The 23,144-nt window shown below is 38.6% G+C and overlaps 1 protein-coding gene and 1 long non-coding RNA gene across 3 annotated transcripts; one reads left to right on the top strand and one right to left on the bottom strand.

Moving 5' to 3' along the window:
- The first annotated feature begins 84 nt into the window (after nt 1–84).
- On the top strand, nt 85–2,109 carry LOC119485796. The gene is made up of 3 exons (XR_005206371.1): nt 85–757; nt 844–891; nt 1,673–2,109. It is a non-coding gene; the product is annotated as an uncharacterized LOC119485796 (long non-coding RNA).
- Nucleotides 2,110–2,115: 6 nt separating this feature from the next.
- LOC119485794 (polymeric immunoglobulin receptor-like) lies at nt 2,116–22,608 on the bottom strand. 2 transcript variants are annotated; one of them, XM_037765562.1, is made up of 9 exons: nt 22,508–22,608; nt 21,887–22,213; nt 20,163–20,483; nt 18,761–19,060; nt 5,565–5,861; nt 4,580–4,675; nt 4,246–4,350; nt 4,065–4,135; nt 2,116–3,069 (listed from the first exon to the last, which is right to left on the bottom strand). In XM_037765562.1, the coding sequence occupies exons 1-9, from the start codon at nt 22,548–22,550 to the stop codon at nt 2,896–2,898; spliced, it is 1,734 nt and encodes a 577-aa protein (XP_037621490.1). In that variant the 5' UTR covers nt 22,551–22,608; the 3' UTR covers nt 2,116–2,895. The 2 variants fall into 2 exon arrangements, with proteins under 2 accessions (XP_037621490.1, XP_037621491.1); XM_037765563.1 differs by lacking the exons at nt 4,580–4,675; nt 5,565–5,861 and adding an exon at nt 11,719–11,814.
- Nucleotides 22,609–23,144: the final 536 nt, after the last annotated feature.

Below are 23,144 nucleotides of genomic sequence, written 5' to 3'. Positions count from 1 at the left end.
ATGCTTTTTGCTGGGAAGCTCCATTAAAATAATAAGTTATATTACAATTATAAAAGGAAATACTTTGCACAAGGGCATATTAAGAACATATACATTAAGAACATAAACAGTATATACAGTATAAGATATATTTTTGTGTGAGAAGGTGTCTTATGAATTATCTATTTAAAAGTCTGATGGCCTGGGGGAAAAAAACAGTTTTATCAAATCAGTCAATGGTGCAACCTGTTAATCTGTGGTCCTGTGGGGCGTTTGCTGTTTTCAGTGTGGGTAAATACGCTTAAAATGTAATTTCTGTACAAAACGATCGAAAGATGTACAATAGTGCACACAGTGCAGATAATAATGCACACAGTGCACTTTCATAGACTAAGCTACTGGAGTTACCCTGCACTATACTAATTTTTAACAGTCTCTTCTGCACTTTATTCACTTTTTTAATAGTCGTGTATCACAGCTGTTACCCTACACTATATTCAGTTTTAACAGTTTTCTTCATCTCCTTTGCACTACTAACTTTTTTACTGACTTTTTACTAACAAGTTTTTCACTATGGAACTGTGATGCTTGAAACTTGAATTTCCCTCGGGATCAATAAAGTTGCCATCTATCTATCTATCTATCTATCTATCTATCTATCTATCTATCTATCTAATAATATAATTGTATATAATTCAGGTAAATTGTTGTTTACATATTTTATCCACATGTGCTGAGTATTCATGAGATCACTGCAAGGTTAATCTTTTCTGAAAGCGTAAGTTCATCTTGCAGAGATATATTTTTGTACACATTTAATGTGTGTACATGTTACCAAAAATAATGTTTATTTTCATTGTGTAGTGCTGTATGGGGTTGATGGTCGCCACCTTAGCGCAAAGATAGAATGCAGTGAGTATATTGAGACATACTGCACCATTTCACTTGATATTAATGTACCAAACGTTTCATGTGCTATCTGAACTAGCTGTATGTGGTTTTGTTTGTTTTGTTTTATTTTTGTATTAACAGAAGAGCTAGCACAACAGTTGTTTATGTACTGAACTGATACTGTACAGTTTTAAGGCCCTTTAAGTTAGTCTAGGATTCAAGTCACTTTATTAGATTGGTTCATGCACTTCATATGTTTGTAACCAAGAGTGTCGAATCTTTTGGACGTTTGAATAGTGAGTTATATTTTGAAGTGAGTCTTTGGTTCTGAAGTGTAAATTTGACTGTTGAGGAAAATCTTTGTTAAATATAACTAAAATAGAACATTCCAAATTAATGTATTACTAATCTCCCATTGTGTGAGTGGTTGAGAAATAAAGATCCCTGAATATAGCTTTGTGTCTGGTGTACTGTATGCATTCAAATCTTTTTGAGAGGGTATAAGAGAAAAAAGAATAGTTGTGAAAATGAAATTTCAACACAGCGGCGCTCAGACAGGGGCTTGTGAGCTTGTTTCGATATACTATACTATGACTTGGGGTGGGCTCAGAATGAACTAATAATTATGAGATCTCTCCCCGTCATTAGGCACTGACTGTTTGGAAAACACGCCTTTTGATTTGCTGAAGAAACTGTGTCGAATATTTAATCAAAACAGCAAGTTTGATGTATACATAATGTACATACGGTGTTCTGTGGTTATTTTACAACAGTCTGATGTTGGTGGCACAAAATTAAGCAGATCTGCATAACGGAACGGATACCTGCTGCCGTCAGATGGCTGTAAAGAGAGACAGTGTAAAGTCAGTAGTACTAACCGTCATGACAGACAGAGCTTTATTCTATAGTTGTCAATAATGCCATGACTGCTGGTTGAAAAACCATGTTGTAGAATAGAGTTAGTGTTGCTATCCCTGTTGGGTTTCCTGGTAAAAAATATGTTGTGGATATCTGAAATGACAATTATGGATAGGAAGTGGATATCTGAAATGTTCTTTTGACTAGTAAATTACACCTTTGGGATCAAGTGTCAAATAGTGAATTCAGTGCAACAGCACCAGCAGAGGGCTCACTGTGATACACACCAACCAGAAGTGTGTGACTGTGTTTTAGACCGGAGGAAGTGGACTCTATTAGTGACTTGACCTGAAGAGAACTACAGCTCAGGTTATCAGTCAGATCAAGTGATTGTCAAATCCTGTTTATTCAAACCACATGCGGTTAAAAAAAAAAAATCTTGAGTTTAATGCAACAACTTACAAAAACTGAATAATAATCCAGTGAATTGTGTGCATGTCATTGTGTGTGTCAGGATGAACAGAGAGGCCAAGAAAACATTAGAGCTCCACCACCATGCAGGACCAGGGAGTCGGTATGAGAGAGAGAGAATGTGTGTGTGTGTGTGTGTGTGTGCTTGTACAGCTATCTTTTCGAGGACCAATTTGAGGTTTAGACCTTCAGAGTCAGGACATTTTTGGAAAGTGAGGACATTTTGGCCGGTCTTCACCTTTGGACAGACCTTCAAAGTCCTGTTTGAGGGTTCAGACTTGGTTTTAAGGTTCAAGTTAGAATTAGGTTAAGGTTAGGGTAAGGGGCTAGGGAATGCATTACATGTCAACGAGTGTCCTCACAAAGATAGAAGTACACGGCTGTGTGTGTGTGAGTCATATTGTGGGGACTTGCCTTCCAAATTATTATAGGTGATGGTATTTAGCTGAAATGGTTATCCACAATATGTTATTAACAATTAGCAATCATAACGGGTGTAAAAGCAGAAGGAAGAGTGTAAAATCAAAGTTAAAACAATTAATTAAGCAATGGATAGTTTTCAGTCAGACAATGACTGGACAACAGCAGTATGTAAATATGTGTTGGTCAGCTGTTAATTGAGACAATACAAACCGGATCATTTGGGTACAGATGTGACCCAAAAATGCAAGGTTTGATCACAGATGTGCATGCTGTTCATTTCCTATTGGCTTTAATAGTAACTTGATTACAGTAGATATCATCTGTTGTGGTGTAGTTTTGGTAGACAGGCTCTTGTTGGGTTTCACCTGCATCATCGTAGTGTTGACAGGCGCTCTGTGGTTTGGAGGACCCCTGCATTGAGCGCGCTACGTCTTGATTTTCATAAATCTAAAAAAGAATCAACAAAAAAAAACATAAGAGAGCAACATTACTCAGATGACAATTCATATTATTATGCACATTAAAATGTCCATTCATTTCATTTGCTCAGTACTTTGATCCAGAGCAGGACATTTTTCCATTTACAGGTCAGATTGCTGGTGTAAGTATTCACTGGCCAAGGGAAATGATTACTAATAATTTTGTTGACACTTATGGTAGCAGCTTTGTGAGGCTGCACGAAATGCTAACACCAGGCATGCTCACAATGACAATGCTAACATGCTGATGTTTAACAAGTTTACCATATTTACTATCTTGGTTTAGTATCTTAGCATGCTAACATTAGCTAATTAGTACTAAACATAAAGTACAGCTGAGGCTGATGGGCATGTCATGCGTTTTTACTTATTAAACCAAAGTATTGGACAAATTGAAATTTTGACCTGATGATTGAACTAGATGAAAACTCAGGGGATCACTAAAGTCATTATGATTATTCCTCTGGAGACATTGAATGTATGTACAAAACTTCATAGCAATCCACCCAATAGTTGTTGACATATTTCAGTCTTGACCAAAGTGGTAGACAGACAGCATGGTTCAAAATGTTTTCAATGAAAAAATGCCATTAATTTTCCAGTAGATACTCATGTTTTTGGTGACCTCCTGACCTTTCCTCTGATGCCATCTTCAGGCCAGATTGTCCACTTGACCCCAAGAAATGTCAAAATCCAATGGGCATACCCTTAAATTCTTTGAGCACATTCATGCTCCCAAGAGGACGAACCCCTTCAGTTTTAGAACCTGTGCTTTTCTCAACCAATTATAGCTAATTGTGTCTAAATAGTACCCAGTGCTAATAGGCAGACTGCAGTGACATTCATGGTTTCAAGGGTAAAAATCCTTTTGATTTTGATGACGCCACTCCCTTCCAGTACTAGGCTACCACCCTACCAGCCTATTGTGCCCATAAGCAAGGCTTTGGACTTTAATTTTCTTACATCTGCTACACTTTCCACTTCCTCTGTTTTGGCTGCCTTGGTTTTGTTTCTGTTCACGTTGGCTCCGGCTCCTGGAAACACACAGCATAAGAAATGGTTACAAAATCATTTTGCATGCATATGTGTATGTGTTTGCCTGTGTGTGCATGGTTCTGTCCATGCATTTGTATGTGAAACGTACCTCGCACTTTATAACATTTGTATTTAAAAACCATGACCAGGGCAAATGTCAGTATGAGCAGCACAGCGGGCACAATGAAAACCACAGGATGAAAGGGTGCTGCATCTGAGAAGACAAAAAAACAGAACAGAGTAAAAATATCTTATACACTTCCTGAAAACACATATCAGACCTACACTCGTCACATATCTGTTATCACAATCTCAAGCACTAAACAGCAGATGGGGCACCAAAAATCAGAACTGTGGCCTCACAACATTTGGTGTTTCCATGCCCCTTTTTTATAAATGGTCAGTTTGTGTTTAACTGTGGGTTCACGCATGCACACACGTACCTTCAATCTGTTTTCCAGTGATTGGTGTTGATTGTGTTCTGACAGGTTCCACCACAGTGATGGTAGAGATCGCAGTGCTGGTCTGCTGTGGAAAGACTGTTAGAGAAAGTTTCTTAGTACACTTAGCAAACATTCTTATATTTTGCGATGCTAGCAGCGGGGATCTAGGGACAGCAATGTTTGTCGGTCAGTTGGCCGGTCCACCAACTTGGTCCAGAGTGAAATATCTCAGTATTAGTTATAAAAAAAATTCTCTCTTCTTTGGAAAAAATATAATCTTGAAATTCTGATTAAAATGCTTAAACAGCGACACCTGCAGGGCAGGCAAGAAAGTGGTGGTTGGGGCAAGCGAGGACGGGCTGGTGCTGTCCTCCCTTGAGGCGGGACCGCTTCTAAAAATTCAATGTATTTAATTTTTTTCATGCTAATCTGCTATTGGCCCAAACACATAAAATGACGCTCCAAGGGAGGACATGGATCGTTAACAATCAACAACCAGAAGAATACAATGTTGACATCGTGGTGGTCCAATGATGATTTCCAAATATCATCTTCAATCTCTACCACTGTATTGTACGTGATAAACTGGCAGTAACGTATCATACAGCAGCATATTTGAAAGAATTTATAATGTGCAAATTGTGAACTACTTATAAACACATAACAAACCAAATCCTTTTTATTTAGGCCTTTGTCTTGAACTGTAGCGAGCTACTTGCGTTAGCCAACTCAAAGCTTGTTGTTTTTAATTTACAGACAGTTTTGCTATTATTTGATAATCCATAATCTCAGAAATCCAGGAGGAAGGAGGAAGGATATTAAATTCATTATTTTATAGTGATTTCATGATCCAGACATGAGCTAACTGAACCTCTAGGACACCAAGTTTAGACCGGTGATCAAACCTGGATGTAACTTAAAGCTGCATCCATTTTTACTATCATATACTCAGGTGTAATATCCATTGCTCTTTTCATACCCGTACCTACAGACAGTTGAATCTTAGTGTAGTTTCCAACACTCCACTGTGAGTCTGAACCACACCAGTACGTCCCAGCATCCCCTGCTTCCAGCTCTCTGATTGTCACCAAGAAAGAGCCGGAAGAAACATCATCTTGCAGCTTGCTGCTTTGACTCATCACCATGTCTGTGCAGTTGTGGCGGTGGTCTCCTTTACACAGGAACTTCCTGTTATGGCTGTGTTGTGGTGGATAGGGACACTGCAGAGTTACCGGGCGTCCCACAATGCCACTCAGTTTGTTTGACTTCACACAGCACCACTCTGTGAAATAGAAACACATTTGAGTTAAATATTTAAAGTTTCAGTTGGTAACTTTGAGCAAATATGATAAAAAGTTATTTTTTATAAAACGGTCACTACATCCTGACAGTAGTGCACCAGACAGATAATCTGTGAAAAAATTAATGTTCCCCTGCCTCCTCCCAGTGCTCCTAATGATATTTGCAAGATTTCACCACTCCCGCACAAAAACAACCAATTAGAGCCGAGCTGGAGCTGAGCAGTCTCTGGACAGCTGTCAATCACTGCTTGAAAAACTCATGAACTTTGATCAAACTGTCAAACTAGGGAGACACATTTCAGAAACATATTTTAGTGAATTGTAAAATGAGAAAGCCGCCATGTTGAAAACAGTTGAGCCAAAACCAAGCACCGCCCACCGGCCGGAGTAAACTTTCTCATTTACCAGCTAAACAGTAGATAGGCATTACAGTAACAGAATATTGATTCACATTTGATCAGAGTTCACGATCTTCACGTGCAGAGATTGACAGATGCCCAGAGACTGCTCGGCTCTGATTGGTCGCTTTCCTTCGGCTGGGGAAAACTATCCAATGCCATTGGGAGCACAGGAGGACACAAAGGGACATTATTATTTTCCACAGATTACCTGTCTCATTAACTACTCTCAGGATATAGTGACCGTTTTATAAAAATAACGTTTGCCATAATGAATGCCACATAGACTTTCTTGCAGAGTTGTCTCGGCTTCATTCTGTGTTAATAAAGTCTATCAGATCCACAAGCTCGAGTCCATCAGCGTTTTTGCTTCTTATCTGTCTCTCTGTCTCCACCACATGAGCTAGCCAGTGGAGCACGTTCACATAGACTAAAAGCACTATGTCAACAAAGCACGGAGAAGCTCGAATTACAACACACACAGAGGGAGAGTGACTTCACCCTCTGCTCAGGTAGACAATTCTCCTCTGTTTCTTTACAAAGACAATAGTTGTTTGCAGCTATATTTATGCTCTGGATATCAAATTCAGCACCTTTAATGTGCAATAATTAAGCATATGTGGAGGACTAACTCCCAGCATAGTGCAATTCCTCTTATTGCTGAGGGAGGTAATAAAGTGGAGGGTTATATTAAATATAACAACAATTACTACAACAAACAACTAGTCTGATGACAGTTCTGGAAATGGGATAGAGTGTAGGTTTGTCAAGTGACAAAGATGTTTTTAGTTTGGCATTCCACAGTCAGATTTTGATACAAGAATATACGCATTAACAGAATATTAATGAGGTCAAGATTATGATGGAAATCAATCTGATGTTTTGATTATTTGAATTCTAACTACAAACAATTCAGAACAACCTTTCAGTGTATCACATTTAGGCAGCTATGTGTCATACAACAATATCATGAAGTGATGTAAAAAAAAAAATGTATTTACTTGGCTTTACTTCCAGTTGTACTTTATCAGGGTAAGTATCCCAACCGGTTCGGGTCATCCCACACCAATATATCCCAACATCTCTACGACTCAGATCAGAGATGGTCACTGTGAAGACTCGTTTCTGTTTGTCATCATGGATGGAGTATCTGCCCTTCTTTGCTTCTGTCGTCTTAATAAGAACATCATCGTTGCCACAATCATTCCTGCACAGGTACTTCTCATAAGACTCGTAACCCCATCCATAGGGACAAGAAACTTTAACTTGTCCCCCTTCATGTCCAGAAGCATGGATCTCCGCTACTGCACTTGTCACACAACTCAGAATAACTGCAAAGAGAAGACAACATGAAATGAAACATTGTTGGAAACAGGCTTCATGTAATATAACTTGTAGTTGTTTTAAGTTAAACTGAGTGCACATATATGTGCATTTACCACCCAGCACATCTGTTGTCTACATCATGATCATTTTCACCCCTTTGAGTTTGATTTACAAGATGAATTAAGACACTAACGGACATTAATGCCAGCTGTGATCATAATAGAGCATTGCCAAGTCAAAGACATTGAAACCACTTTTATTTGCATTGAAATGATTTTCATATAAATAAATAAACTTACTGCAGAGGATGAACAGCAGGTTTTGAACCTTCTGCATCTTCATAGTTTTGCAAAGAAACAGAAACCACAGCTAGTCTGGTCTCACTGTGTGAAGGTGTGAACTGTTGGTTTCGCACAGACTGCAGTCCGTTGTATAACATGTTGAGCATATCATGTGGGTAAATGTTAAACCCACAATATGCGTCAGTTCTACTTTCTCCTCTCACAGTCCAGACATGCAGGTTAGGTTAATTTGTGACTCTAAATGGCCCACTGGGATTGGCTCCAGCCCCATTACTGTCAAGAAGTAGTGTGAAAACTGAAGAATGACCCCAGAATAATTATAGTTTCTTTTCAGGGCCTAATCCAATTTAATCCTTAATCCATGTGTGCCTACTGTTATTTAGCCTTTCACTGGGCAAGAACATTGAAAATCAAAAATTGGGGTTTAAATGAACTAATTATGTGATTTATTCAAAATATGATTTATATATTTAAATCTCCTGGGGTACAGTTTTAACTACTTTTAAATATTATTAAGACATGTCTTAAACATACAACTAAATTCAAAACCTCATGCAAACATTTATCTAAAAACAGGAACTTTGTCTAAGCCAAAATCTTGACAAAAGAGTCGAAAATGGCCATAAAGGCAGATGAAACCTGACTATCCATCCATCCATATCTGTAACCACTTATCCTTACAGGGTCGTGGGGGCTGGAGCCGATCCCAGATAACACTGGGCGAGAGGTTGGGTACACCCTGGACAAGTCACCAGAAAGTCACAGGGCGAAACCTAACTACTGCAAATAATGTATCCTCAATTTGCTTTTGTTCGCACTAATACGCCTATTGATTATCATTTGGTGCGCTGCATCCCTCTGTCTCATCATTAGAATGATAAAAAACAAAACAAGAATAAACAAAATAAAATCAATAAAAAATATATATTTAAAAAAATTAAATAAACTTTGTCAGATTAATACATAAATCAACAATATTTATTGACTGATAAATAGTTATTACAGTAATGGGCTATGCAATCTGGAATATTGCCTATTGATTCTTCCATCTGTAGGATCCAGTGTCTCATAGTGAATTCAGTGTAACAGTGAAACAGCACCAGCAGAGGGCTCACTGTGACACACTAACCACAAGTGTGAGTGTGTTTTATAGACAGGAGGAAGTGACTTGATCTGAGGAGAACTACAGTACAGCTCAGGCTGTCAGTCAGATCAAGTGAGCGTCAAATCATGTTTACTCAAACTATCTGCGGTTAAAAAAAACCAAAACTTTAGTTTAGTTTAATGCAACAAAACAAAACTGAATACAAATCCACTGAATTGTGAGCATGTGTGTGCGTGTGTGTGGTTCTTCTCTCTGTGAATATCACTGGAATATAGTGTCATGCTCTAATTTACTAAGATGAATCAGTTGTTTAATTTAGTTGATCAAATGTCTGGAACTGACAATCACTGACATTGTGGCAATATTGTTTTTATATCCCATTTATATAATGCAAAAAAAAAAATAGTAATGAGTTGTTTCAACATAGATTGGCTTTTCTAGTTTTTTTTTATTTATTTATTCACTTTTACTAAAGGTACATATATACATGAAAGTAACTAACATTTAGAGTTCATTTGGCTTACATGCGCCTGGCTTTTTTAGCACAGGCCTAATTATTGTGAATTTCCATGATTTTGGCACAGTGTAGGTGTCTAGGATATATAATTAATTTGGCTTTTTTAGGTACAGTATGTATTTATTTAGCCTATTTATCTTCTACTGTTACCTCGATCATGTGCTTAAATAATGTTACACTTTTATAATATGACCAAACTATCTTCTTGGCTTTTATTTTGACATGTTTGCCTTCACTTCCTGGTCACGTGACTGCCGTTCTCCGCTCTTCGATTCAAAACAGAAAATAACAGAAAGAAACTTGAAGAAACTAAATCGGATCGTTTTTTTAATTTGGTTTTTTCGTTTTTCGTTTGGAAACAAAAAACAAACAGAGCACCACGTGATTCCGTTTTTCGTTTGTGGTTTAAAACGAAAAAACGAAAAACCCACGTGACTTCCGTTCTTCAATTAAAAACGAATAATGAGAAAAGGAATTCGCAAAAACAAACAAACGGCCCGGTTTGGGTTCGTTTTTCATTTTTTGATTCAGAAACCAAAAACGAGAAAACGGCCGTTTTCTCGTTTTTGGTTTAAACGAAAAATTAAAAAACGTTTTTTCCTTTCTGAATTCAAAAGGAAAAACGGATTATCCGATGATACCCAGACCCAGACCGCTGCGAGTTCCCCTGTTCCTCTGTCTCTCCTCTAATGTGTACAGTGGCTGTTGTGTGCTGCTATCGGTGTGTGAGTTTGATGGAGGCACACAGACCGAGCAAAGAGGACAGGATGCTGCTTGTGTGTGTGCTTTAGAATGTAACCGCTGTGAAACAATCAGAAAATAACGTTTTATTTCTCTGATTCTCTGCTTTGTTCTCACTAACGTCGTTCCCTCCCTTCATTCACTCTATAGCTCACTCCACCATCGCTGCTCTCTCTCTCTTGGCTCGTTGAGCCGATGAGGAGGGGGCAAACTTTGTATGTGGTGTTTTTACAAACACCAACCGACAAATGTAACTTATCATACCTTTAAACAGTTTGTTATATTAACAATAAGCAATCATAATGAGCGTAAAGGTAAAAGCGTAAAAAGTGTAAAAGTGTAAAATCCAAGTTAAAGTAATTAATTAAGCAATGGACACAAGCACTACATATATATGGACAAATCTGTGCAAATAATAATATTACTGTGGTTTTCAGTCAGACAATGGCTGGACCACAGCGGTATGTGAATATGTGTTGGTCAGCTGTTAATTAAGACAATACAAACCGGATCATTTGGGTACAGATGTGACCCAAAAATGCAAGGTTTGATCACAGATGTGCATGCTGTTCATCTCCTATTGGCTGTAATATTAACTTGATTACAGTAGATATCATCTGTTGTGGTGTAGTTTTGGTAGACAGACTCTTGTTGGATTTTCACCTCTGTTTTGAGAGTGCTATGTCTTGATTTGCATAAATCTGAAAAAGAATCAACAAAAATAAACACATAAGAGGGCAACATTACTCAGATGATAATTCATATTATTATGCACATTAAAATGGCCAAATAATCAGTTGGTTGGTCATTTCATTTGTTCAGTACTTTGGTCCAGAGCAAGATATTTTTTCCATTTACAGGGCAGATTGCAGGTGTAAGTATTCATTGGCAAAGGGAAATGATTACTAATAATTTTGGATTTTAGCCTTCTTACATCTGCTACACTTATCACTTCCTCTGTTTGGGCTGCCTTGGTTCTGTTTCTGTTCACGTTGGCTCCGGCTCCTGGAAACACACAGCATAAGAAATGGTGACAAAATCATTTTGCATGCATATGTGTATGTGTTTGCCTGTGTGTGCATGGTACTGTCCATGCATTTGTATGTGAAACGTACCTTGCACTTTATAACATTTGTCTTTATAAGCTATGACCAGGGCAAATGTCAGTATGACCAGCAGAGCGGGCACAATTTAAACCACAGGATGAAAGGGTGCTGCATCTGAGAAGACGAAAAAACAGAACAGAGTAAAAATATCTTATACACTTCCTGAAAACACACATCAGATCTACACTCCTCACATATCTGTTATCACAATCTCAAGAACTAAACAGCAGAAAGGGCACCGAAAATCAGAACTGTGGCCTCACAACATTTGGTGTTTCCATGCTCCTCTTTTATAAATGGTCAGTTTGTGTTTAACTGTGGGTTCACGCAGGCACACACGTACCTTCGATGTGTTTTCCAGGGATATGTGTTGATTGTGATCCGACAGGTTCCACCACAGTGATGGTAGAGATCACAGTGCTGGTCTGCTGTGGAAAGACTGTTAGAGAAAGTTTCTTAGTACACTTAGCAAACATTCTTATATTTTGCGATGCTAGCAGCGGGGATCTAGGGACAGCAATGTTTGTCGGTCAGTTGGCCGGTCCACCAACTTGGCAAGATAGTGGTGGTTGGGGCAAGCGAGGACGGGCTGGTGCTCTTGATATCGAATTCAGCACCTCTAATGTGCAAAAATTAAGTATATGTGCAAGAATAACTCCCAGCATAGTGCAATTCCTCTTGTTGCTGAGGGAGGTAATAAAGTTGAGTGTTATAATAAATATAACAACAATTACTACAAAAAAACAACATGGAAAAACTAGTCTGATGACAGTTCTGGAAATGGGATAGAGTGTAGGTTTGTCAAGTGACAAAGATGTTTTTAGTTTGGCATTCCACAGTCAGATTTTGATACAAGAATATACGCATTGACAGAATATTAATGAGGTCAAGATTATGATGGAAAGTAATCTGATGTTTTGATTATTTTAATTCTAACTACAAACAATTCAGAACAACCTTTCAGTGTACCACATTTAGGCAGCTATGTGTCATACAACAACATCATGAAGTGATGCAAAAATGTTTGTTTATTTACCTGGCACTACTTCCAGTTGTACTTTATCAGGGTAAGTATCCCAACCGGTTCGGGTCATCCCACACCAATATATCCCAACATCTCTACGACTCAGATCAGAGATGGTCACTGTGAAGACTCGTTTCTGTTTGTCATCATGGATGGAGTATCTGCCCTTCTTTGCTTCTGTCGTCTTAATAAGAACATCATCGTTGCCACAGTCATTCTTGCACAGGTACTTCTCATAAGACTCGTAACCCCATCCATAGGGACAAGAAACTTTAACTTGTCCCCCTTCATGTCCAGAAGCATGGATCTCCGCTACTGCACTCGTCACACAACTCAGAATAACTGCAAAGAGAAGACAACATGAAATGAAACATTGTTGGAAACAGGCTTCATGTAATATAACTTGTAGTTGTTTTAAGTTAAACTGAGTGCACATATATGTGCATTTACCACCCAGCACATCTGTTGTCTACATCATGATCATTTTCACCCCTTTGAGTTTGATTTACAAGATGAATTAAGACACTAACGGACATTAATGCCAGCTGTGATCATAATAGAGCATTGCCAAGTCAAAGACATTGAAACCACTTTTATTTGCATTGAAATGATTTTCATATAAATAAATAAACTTACTGCAGAGGATGAACAGCAGGTTTTGAACCTTCTGCATCTTCATGGTTTTGCAAAGAAACAGAAACCACAGCTAGTATGGTCTCACTGTGTGAAGGTGTGGACTGTTGGTTTCACACAGACTACAGTCCAGTGTATAACATGTTGAGCATATCATGTGGGTAAATCTTACACCCACAATATGCGTCAGTTCTACTTTCTCCTCTAACAGTCCAAAGACATGCAGGTTAGGTTAATTTGTGACTCTAAATGGCCCACTGGGATTGGCTCCAGCCCCATTACTGTCAAGAAGTAGTGTGAAAACTGAAGAATGACCCCAGAATAATTACAGTTTTTTTTCAGGGCCTAATCCAATTTAATCCTTAATCCATGTGTGCCTACTGTTATTTAGCCTTTCACTGGGCAAGAACATTGAAAATCAAAAATTGGGGTTTAAATGAACTAATTATGTGATTTATTCAAAATATGATTTATATATTTTACATCTCCTGGGGTACGGTTTTAACTACTTTTAAATATTATTAAGACATGTCTTAAACATACAACTAAATTCAAAACCTCATGCAAACATTTATCTAAAAACAAGAACTTTGTCTAAGCCAAAATCTTGACAAAAAAAGTCATAAATTGCCATACAGGCAGGTGAAACCTAACTATCCATCTATCCATTATCTGTAACCACTTATCCTTTACAGTGTCATGGGGGGCTGGAGCCGATACGAGCTAACACTGGGCGAGAGGTTGGGTACACCCTGGACAAGTCACCATTCAGTCACAGGGCAAAACCTAACTTCGTATCCTCAATTTGCATTTGTTCGTACTAACATACCTATACATTATCATTTGGTGCGCGGCACACACACCGAGCATACCGAGCACAGAGGACAGGATGCTGCTTGTGTGTGTGCTTTAGAATGTAACCGCTGTGAAACAATCAGAAAATAACGTTTTATTTCTCTGATTCTCTGCGTTGTTCTCACTAACACCGTTCCCTCCCTTCATTCACTCTATAGCTCGCTCCACCATCGCTGCTCTCTCTCTTGGCTCGTTGAGACGAGGAGGAGGGGGCCAACTTTGTATGTGGTGTTTTTACAAACACCAACCGACAAATGTGTCATATCATACCTTTAAACAGGTTGTTATATTAACAATAAGCAATCATAATGAGCGTAAAGGTAAAGTGTAAAAGTGTAAAATCAAAGTTAAAGTAATTAATTAAGCAGTGGACACAAGCACTACATATATCTGAACAAATCTGTGCAAATAATGATATTACTGTGGTTTTCAGTCAGACAATGACTGGACCACAGCGGTATGTGAATATGTGTTGGTCAGCTGTTAATTGAGACAATACAAACAGGATCATTTGGGTACAGATGTGACCCAAAAATGCAAGGTTTGATCACAGATGTGTATGCTGTTCATATCCTATAGAGCTTTAATATAAACTTGATTACAGTAGATATCATCTGTTGTGGTGCAGTTTTGGTAGACCACTTTAATTTGCATTGAAATGATTTTCATACAAAGAAATAAACTTTCTGCAGAGGATGAACAGCAGGTTTTGAACCTTCTACATTTTCAAGGTTTTGCAAAAGCAACAGAAACCCCAGCTGGTGGGGTCACACTGTGTAAATGTGTGAACTGTTGCTTTCACACAGACTACAGTCCGATGTAGAACATGTTGAGAATACTATGTGGGTAAATGTTACGCAAACAATATGTGTCAGCAAACTTTGCACATTGCAACTCTGTCTCTCCAAATAGGGGAACAATATTTCATCAGATATACTATGTCGCCTCACAGCAAGAAGGTTCTGGGTTTGAACCTGCCGGCCCGGCCGTGGCCTTGTTGTTTGGAGTTTTGCATGTTTAGCCTGCGTGGGTTTTCTCCTCTCACAGTCCAAAGACATACAGGTTAGGTTCATTTGTGACTCTAAAGGGCCCACTGGGATCGGCTCCAGCCGATTTTTTTCAGTGCTTAATTAAATTTAATCCTTAATCCATGTGTGCCTACTGTTATTTAGCCTTTCACTGGTCAAGAACATTGAAAAAATCAAAAATTGGGGTTTAAATAAACAAATTATAGGATTTTTTCAAAATATGATTTATATATTTTACATCTCCTGGGGTACGGTTTTAACTACTTTTAAATATTTTTAAGAAATGTGTTAAACATACAACTAAATTCAAAACCTCATGCAAACATTTATGTAAAAACAGGAACTTTCTGTAAGCCAAAGTCTTGACAAAAAGGTCGAAAATGACCATAAAAGCAGATGAAACCTGACTATCCATCCATCCATTATCTGTAACCACTTATCCTTTACAGGGTCCCGGCGGGCTGGAGTCGATCACAGATAACACTGGGCGAGAGGTGGGGTACACCCTGGACAACTCACCAGTCAGTCACAGTGCGAAACCTAACTACTGCAAATAATGTATCCTCAATTTGCATTTGTTCGTACTAACATGCCTATTGATTATCATTTGGTGCGCTGCATCCTCTGTCTCATCATTAGAATGATAAAAAAACAAAAACAAGAATAAACAAAATAAAATCAATAAAAAAAATATATTTTAAAAAATTAAATAAAGTTTGTCAGATTAATACATAAATCAACAATATTTATTGACTGATAAATAGTTATTACAGTAATGGGCTATGCAATCTGGAATATTGCCTATTGATTCTTCCATCTGTAGGATCCAGTGTCTCATAGTGAATTCAGTGTAACAGTGAAACAGCACCAGCAGAGGGCTCACTGTGACACACTAACCACAAGTGTGAGTGTGTTTTATAGACAGGAGGAAGTGACTTGATCTGAGGAGAACTACAGTACAGCTCAGGCTGTCAGTCAGATCAAGTGAGCGTCAAATCATGTTTACTCAAACTATCTGCGGTTAAAAAAAAACAAAACTTTAGTTTAGTTTAATGCAACAAAACAAAACTGAATACAAATCCACTGAATTGTGAGCATGTGTGTGCGTGTGTGTGGTTTTTCTCTCTGTGAATATCACTGGAATATAGTGTCATGCTCTAATTTACTAAGATGAATCAGTTGTTTAATTTAGTTGATCAAATGTCTGGAACTGACAATCACTGACAATGTGGCAATATTGTTTTTATATCCCATTTATATAATGCAAAAAAGAAAAGAAAAATAGTAATGAGTTGTTTCAACATAGATTGGCTTTTCTAGTTTATTTTATTTATTTATTCACTTTTACTAAAGGTACATATATACATGAAAGTAGCTTACATTTAGAGTATTTAGCCGAAATGGTTATCTACAATGTCTTATAAGGAGTGCAGGTGTGTTAAAGGCATACTATACAGACATATTCTCAAAAACAATGCATGGACTGATACAAAATAACCCCTCTCAATCATCACTTATGACCCACTAGAAGTGTGTGGTGGTGTCAGAGACCCCGCCTTCTGCCTGTATTTTCTCTTTTCTTTTTCTTTTTGCTGTGTTTGGGACGCTTCTGTGCGTCTGCAAACAGCCTTTAGGCCCCACGTTGGGGTGTAACCCACAGCAAATAACAGCGTGCAGGGTGTGTGTGGTCGTCAAATACCAACACTTTGTCACACCCCTCGACGTCTGATACCGAGGCACAAGTCCCCCTTTAGCTCTGTAAGATACAAATCGTCCGTATTTGATGGATGAGAACGGCTGTTGTGTGCTGCTATCGGTGTGTCAGTTTGACCGAGGCACACACACAGAGCACAGAGGACAGGATGCTGCTTGTGTGTGTGCTTTAGAATGTAACCGCTGTGAAACAATCAGAAAATAACGTTTTATTTCTCTGATTCTCTGCTTTGTTCTTACTAACCCCGTTCCCTCTCTTCATTCACTCTATAGCTCACTCCACCATCGCTGCTCTCTCTCTCTTGGCTCGTTGAGCCGAGGAGGAGGGGGCCAACTTTTTATGTGGTGTTTTTACAAACACCAACCGACAAATGTGTCATATTATACCTTTAAACAGTTTGTTATATTAACAATAAGCAATCATAATGAGCGTAAAGGTAAAAGCGTAAAAAGTGTAAAAGTGTAAAATCCAAGTTAAAGTAATTAATTAAGCAATGGACACAAGCACTACATATATCTGGACAAATCTGTGCAAATAATAATATTACTGTGGTTTTCAGTCAGACAATGACTGGACCACAGCGGTATGTGAATATGTGTTGGTCAGCTGTTAATTAAGACAATACAAACCGGATCATTTGGGTACAGATGTGACCCAAAAATGCAAGATTTGATCACAGATGTGCATGCTGTTCATCTCCTATTGGCTGTAATATTAATTTGATTACAGTAGATATCATCTTTTGTGGTGTAGTTTTGGTAGACAGAGTCTTGTTGGGTTTCACCTGCATCATCATAGTGTTGACAGGCGCTCTGCGGTTTGGAGGACCTTTGCTTTGAGAGTGCTATGTCTTGATTTACATAAATCTGAAAAAAATCAACAAAAATAAACACATAAGAGGGCAACGTTACTCAGACGATAATTCATATTATTATGCACAATAAAATTGCCAAATAATCAGTTGGTTGGTCATTTCATTTGTTCAGTACTTTGGTCCAGAGCAAGACATTTTTTCCATTTACAGGTCAGATTGCATATGTAAGTATTCATTGGCAAAGGGAAATGATTACTAATAATTTTGGATTTTAGCCTTCTTACATCTGCTACACTTATCACTTCCTCTGTTTTGGCTGCCTTGGTTTTGTTTCTGTTCACGTTGGCTCCAGCTCCTGGAAACACACAGCATAAGAAATAGTTACACAATTAGTTTGCATGCATATGTGTATGTGTTTGCCTGTGTGTGCATGGTTCTGTGCATGCATTTGTATGTGAAACGTACCTCGCACTTTATAACATTTGTATTTAAAAACCATGACCAGGGCAAATGTCAGTATGAGCAGCACAGCGGGCACAATGAAAACCACAGGATGAAAGGGTGCTGCATCTGAGAAGACAAAAAAACAGAACAGAGTAAAAATATCTTATACACTTCCTGGAAACACACATCAGATCTACACTCCTCACATATCTGTTATCACAATCTCAAGCACTAAACAGCAGAAAGGGCACCAATTGTCAGAACTGTGGCCTCACAACATTTGGTGTTTCCATGCTCCCTTTTTATAAATGGCCAGTTTGTGTTTAACTGTGGGTTCACGCAGGCACATACGTACCTTTGATCTGTTTTCCAGGGATATGTGTTGATTGTGATCCGACAGGTTCCACCACAGTGCTGGTCTGCTGTGGTAAGACTGTTAGAGAAAGTTTCTTAATACACTTAGCAAACATTCTTATTTTTTGCGATGCTAGCAGCGGGGACAGCAATGTTTGTCGGACAGTTTCGGTCAAGTCTGCTGAGTATCTCAACAACTATATAAAGGATTGACATGGAATTACTGAATTAACTGTGTTAATAAAGTCTATCAGATCCACAAGCTCGAGTCCATCAGCGTTTTTGCTTCTTATCTGTCTCCATAGCTCCCCCACATGAGCTAGCCAGTGGAGCACGTTCACATGCAGTTAAAGCACTATTAAAATCCATTATTTCATGGAGATATGATGCAGACATGAGCTAACTGAACCTACAGGATACCAAATTTATACAGCAGTGATCAAACCTGGATGTAACTTAGAGCTATTTTTACTATCATATACTCAGGTGTAATATCTATTGCTCTTTTCATACTCGTACCTACTGACAGTTGAATCTTGGTGTAGTTTCCAGTACTCCATTGTGAGTCTGAACCACACCAGTACGTCCCAGCATCCCCTGCTTTCATCTCTCTGATCGTCACCAAGAAAGAGCCGGAAGAATCATCATCTTGAAGCTTGAACCTGCTTTGACTGGTCACCATGTCTGTGCAGTTGTTGCGGTGGTCTCCCTTACACAGGAACTTCCTGTTATGCCTGTGTTGTGATGGATAGGGACACTGCAGAGTTACCGGGCGTCCCACAATGCCGCTCTGTTTGTTTGACTTGACACAGCACCACTCTGTGAAGGAGAAGGAGGTTTGGGTCAACACTGCAGCCTGTATTCAGCACATGATTCACCTTTCCTTCAAATAGTTGATATATACTGGAAAAACAAAGTTCGGAAACTTGTGTTTGGTGGATTATTTCTCTGTTGTTACAATGCTAATTGGCCTTGTATTATACATTGTTGGAAAGCCTGTTTATTTACCTTCGCAATGATGTCCAACTTGTAAGGATCATGCATTTGTGGGATGAGCAGCACAGCTGATTATGTGGGTAGCGCCCAAGAAAAATTTGCCAAAATGCTCTGCCAATGGTAAACAGTGTATTCTCATAAGGCTACCAGGAAGCCTGCAATGACTGCCCTTCACCATCAGGCCCGTTTGGGCTGGTGTCAACAACACAGACAATGGAACCTGAACATGTGGGGGAATGTCATGTTCAGTGATGAGTCCAGGTTCTGTCTGTGAAAGTTGGATGGCAGGGTCAATGTATGGAGACGACGTGGACAACGCTATGCTGATTGTTGCACCGATGGAGTAACAGCTTTTGGTGGGGGCAGTGTCATGGTGTGGGGCGGCATCTCCCTCACTGGCAAAACAAGGCTTGTCATCATTGAAGCTACTGAGGCTCCTGACGGTGTATTAAATGAATAAAGTGTAAAATTGCCAATATGTCTTGTTTGTTCCTTGTTACTGATAGAGAGTTCAATCATCCAATCCACCAAACAACTCAAAACAAGAGTCAACACCAACAGGAGAATACACTGTTTACCATTGACGGAGCGTTTTGGCAAATTCTTCTTGGGCGCTACCCACATAATCAGCTGTGCTGCTCATCCCACAAATGCATGATCCTTACAAGTTGGACATCATTGCGAAGGTAAATAAACAGGCTTTCCAACGATGTAAAATACAATGCCAATTAGCATTGTAACAACAGAGAAATAATCCACCAAACACAAGTTTCCGAACTTTGTTTTTCCAGTTTATTTTGACAAATCAGACAAGAGTAAAATCAAATCTTTAGTAATTTTTCCACAATATCTATTTTACAGAAAACTGATTTACATACTGTAAAAAATAATGGTTTACCACAATATGAGGAGGTAAATCTCTCACCTTTGACTTCCAGCTCAAAAGCAGAGAAAACATCCAGGCCAGTGTTTCCATGGACACCACAAAGATACGGCCCAGAATTATTTTGGGTCAAACTGGTAATGGTCACCGTGAATTTCCTTAACATCTTTTCATCTGTGAGTCTGAACTGTCCGTTTTGTGTGTTGTCAGAGGTGATTAGCGCCTTCTCCAGACATGTGGAGAGCTGGTTTCCTCTGCAGATGTACTTCAGATCGTTCTGGTGCTTAGACTCATACTGACAACTGATGGACACCGAACTCTCCTCATGACTTTGGACTTTGGTGGATCCGTCACAACAGCTATCTGAGAGCAAAATAAACATCATAGATTGTTAAGCACATATATATTTATAAGTATTTAGACTCTTTACATGAAAATATCTCAAGGTAAAAATATTGGCTTTTAAAATTTTACTTAAAGCAGCAGTGGGTAGAAATGGAGCAAATATGATTAAAAAAAGTTATTTTTATAAAACGGTCATTATATCCTGACAGTAGTGCATGAGACAGGTAATCTGAATAAAATCATGTGTCTCTGTGTCCTTCGGTGTCCAAGGGTGCTCCTAATGGCATCTGCAAGATTTCACAGACCGGAGGAAAACAACCAATCAGAGCCGAGCTGGAGCCTTACTGTCTCTGAGCAGCTGTCAATCACTCGTGAACTCCGATCAAACGGTCAAACTAGGCAGCGCTGATCAAATATGAATCACTATTCTGTTACTGTAATGCCTATTTCTTGCCTCAAATGTTTTCAGAAACATCTTGTAGTGTACTGTTTAGCTGTAAAATGAGAAAGTTTGTGACCCAGCAGCCATGTTGAGATCTGTTGAGGAAATACCAAGCACCGCCCACCAGCCGGAGCAAACTTTCTCATTTTACAGCTAAACAGTACACTACAAGATGTTTCTGAAAACGAGAAAAATGTGACCGTAACAGAATATTAGTTCATATTTGATCAGCACTGCCTAGTTTGACCATTTGATCGGAGTTCGCGAGTGGTTTACAGCTGACTCCGCTGAATGAACAGCCAATAGGAACGTTCTCTCTCTCGGAAATGACCTGTGATTAGTCAAAGTCTCCTGTCACCGGCTCGATTTTTTAAAGCCTGAAAACAGAGCCATGAGGAGGTGCAGAAGTCTAGTTTTCTCTCAGAACACTTGAATCACAATATGTTGAATGATTATTATGGAATTTTTGCCCAATGATGCCAAAAACTTTCTGCCTACTGCAGGTTTTTAGCAAAATACAGAAATATTTTTAGCTACAGTAAACGTAGTGAAAGCCTCGAAAGGAAGTAAAGCTCATGGCAAGCAGAACGACCCCTTTCATTAACGTGTAAGCACGCAGCAAAATCGATCAATTTGGATGATTTTTTTTTAAAACAATTTTACTTACTGGTAAACACCGATTTAATCTAAAACACTCAATTTTGATGATGATCATATGTTTTGTATATACAAATGAATCTGCAACATAACTATTTCTGTAAGACAAATGTAGTGGAGTAAAAAGTACAATATTTGCCTCTAATGTTGTGAAACAAGTATGAAGTAGTAGAAAAGTATAAATACCTCAAATTGTACTTATGTACAGTACTTGTGTAAATGTAATTCCACCACTGTAAATGAGTCTAATTGTTTAATGTTTTATGTCCTCATATCCATTATACATTATGGTGACAACCTGTATCAACTTTTTTTATCCTACCTTGGCCTACTTCCAGCTTTACTTCAGTGTAGATATCCTTTCCATTCCTGGTCACCCCACACCAGTATTTCCCAGCATCCGTACGACTCAGATCAGAGATGGTCGCTGTGAAGACTCGTTTCTGTTTGTCATCATGGATGGAGTATTTGTTCTTATTTGCTTCCGTCGTCTTAATAAGAACATCATCGTTGCCACAGACATTCTTGCACAGGTACTTCTCATAAGACTCGTAACCCTCTCCATAGGGACAAGAAACTTTAACTTGTCCCCCTTCATGTCCAGAAGCATGGATCTCCGCTACTGCACTTGTCACACAACTCAGAATAACTGCAAAGAGAAGACAACATGAAATGAAACATTGTTGGAAACAGGCTTCATGTAATATAACTTGTAGTTGTTTTAAGTTAAACTGAGTGCACATATATGTGCATTTACCACCCAGCACATCTGTTGTCTACATCATGATCATTTTCACCCCTTTGAGTTTGATTTACAAGATGAATTAAGACACTAACGGACATTAATGCCAGCTGTGATCATAATAGAGCATTGCCAAGTCAAAGCAATTTAAAACACTTTTATTTGCATTGAAATGATTTTCATATAAATAAATAAACTTACTGCAGAGGATGAACAGCAGGTTTTGAACCTTCCGCATCTTCATGGTTTTCAAAGAAACAGAAACCACAGCTAGTATGGTCTCACTGTGCGAAGGTGTGAACTGTTGGCTTCGCACAGACTGCAGTCCGGTGTATAACATGTTGAGCATATCATGTGGGTAAATGTTAAACCCACAATATGCGTCAGTTCTTCTTTCTCCTCTCACAGTCCAAAGACATGCAAGTTAGGTTAATTTGTGACTCTAAATGGCCCACTGGGATCGGCTCCAGCCCCATTACTGTCAAGAAGTAGTGTGAAAACTGAAGAATGACCCCAGAATAATTATAGTTTTTTTTCAGGGCCTAATCCAATTTAATCCTTAATCCATGTGTGCCTACTGTTATTTAGCCTTTCACTGGGCAAGAACATTGAAAACGTATCAAAAATTGGGGTTTAAATGAACTAATTATGTGATTTTTTTCAAAATATGATTTATATATTTAAATCTCCTGGGGTACGGTTTTAACTACTTTTAAATATTATTAAGACAGGTCTTAAACATACAACTAAATTCAAAACCTCATGCAAACATTTATCTAAAAACAGGAACTTTGTGTAAGCCAAAATCTTGACAAAAAGGTCGAAAATTGCCATACAG

Source organism: Sebastes umbrosus, chromosome 3 (genome assembly GCF_015220745.1).
Source record: "Sebastes umbrosus isolate fSebUmb1 chromosome 3, fSebUmb1.pri, whole genome shotgun sequence".
Taxonomy (NCBI): Eukaryota; Metazoa; Chordata; class Actinopteri; order Perciformes; family Sebastidae; genus Sebastes; species Sebastes umbrosus.
The sequence above is the reverse complement of the archived record's forward strand: the minus strand, read 5'-3'. Positions and strand labels throughout refer to the sequence as shown.

Bases quoted from the DNA above. Each gene is read 5' to 3' on its own strand.
- LOC119485794 (XM_037765562.1), bottom strand. From the start codon at position 22,550: ATGAAGATGCGGAAGGTTCAAAACCTGCTGTTCATCCTCTGCA. The intron at 4,676-5,564 runs GTACGGGTATGA...TTTCTCTAACAG, and splicing joins TAAGATTCAACTGTCTGTAG to TCTTTCCACAGCAGACCAGC. The intron at 4,136-4,245 runs GTACGTTTCACA...GTGTGTTTCCAG, and splicing joins CAAATGTTATAAAGTGCGAG to GAGCCGGAGCCAACGTGAAC.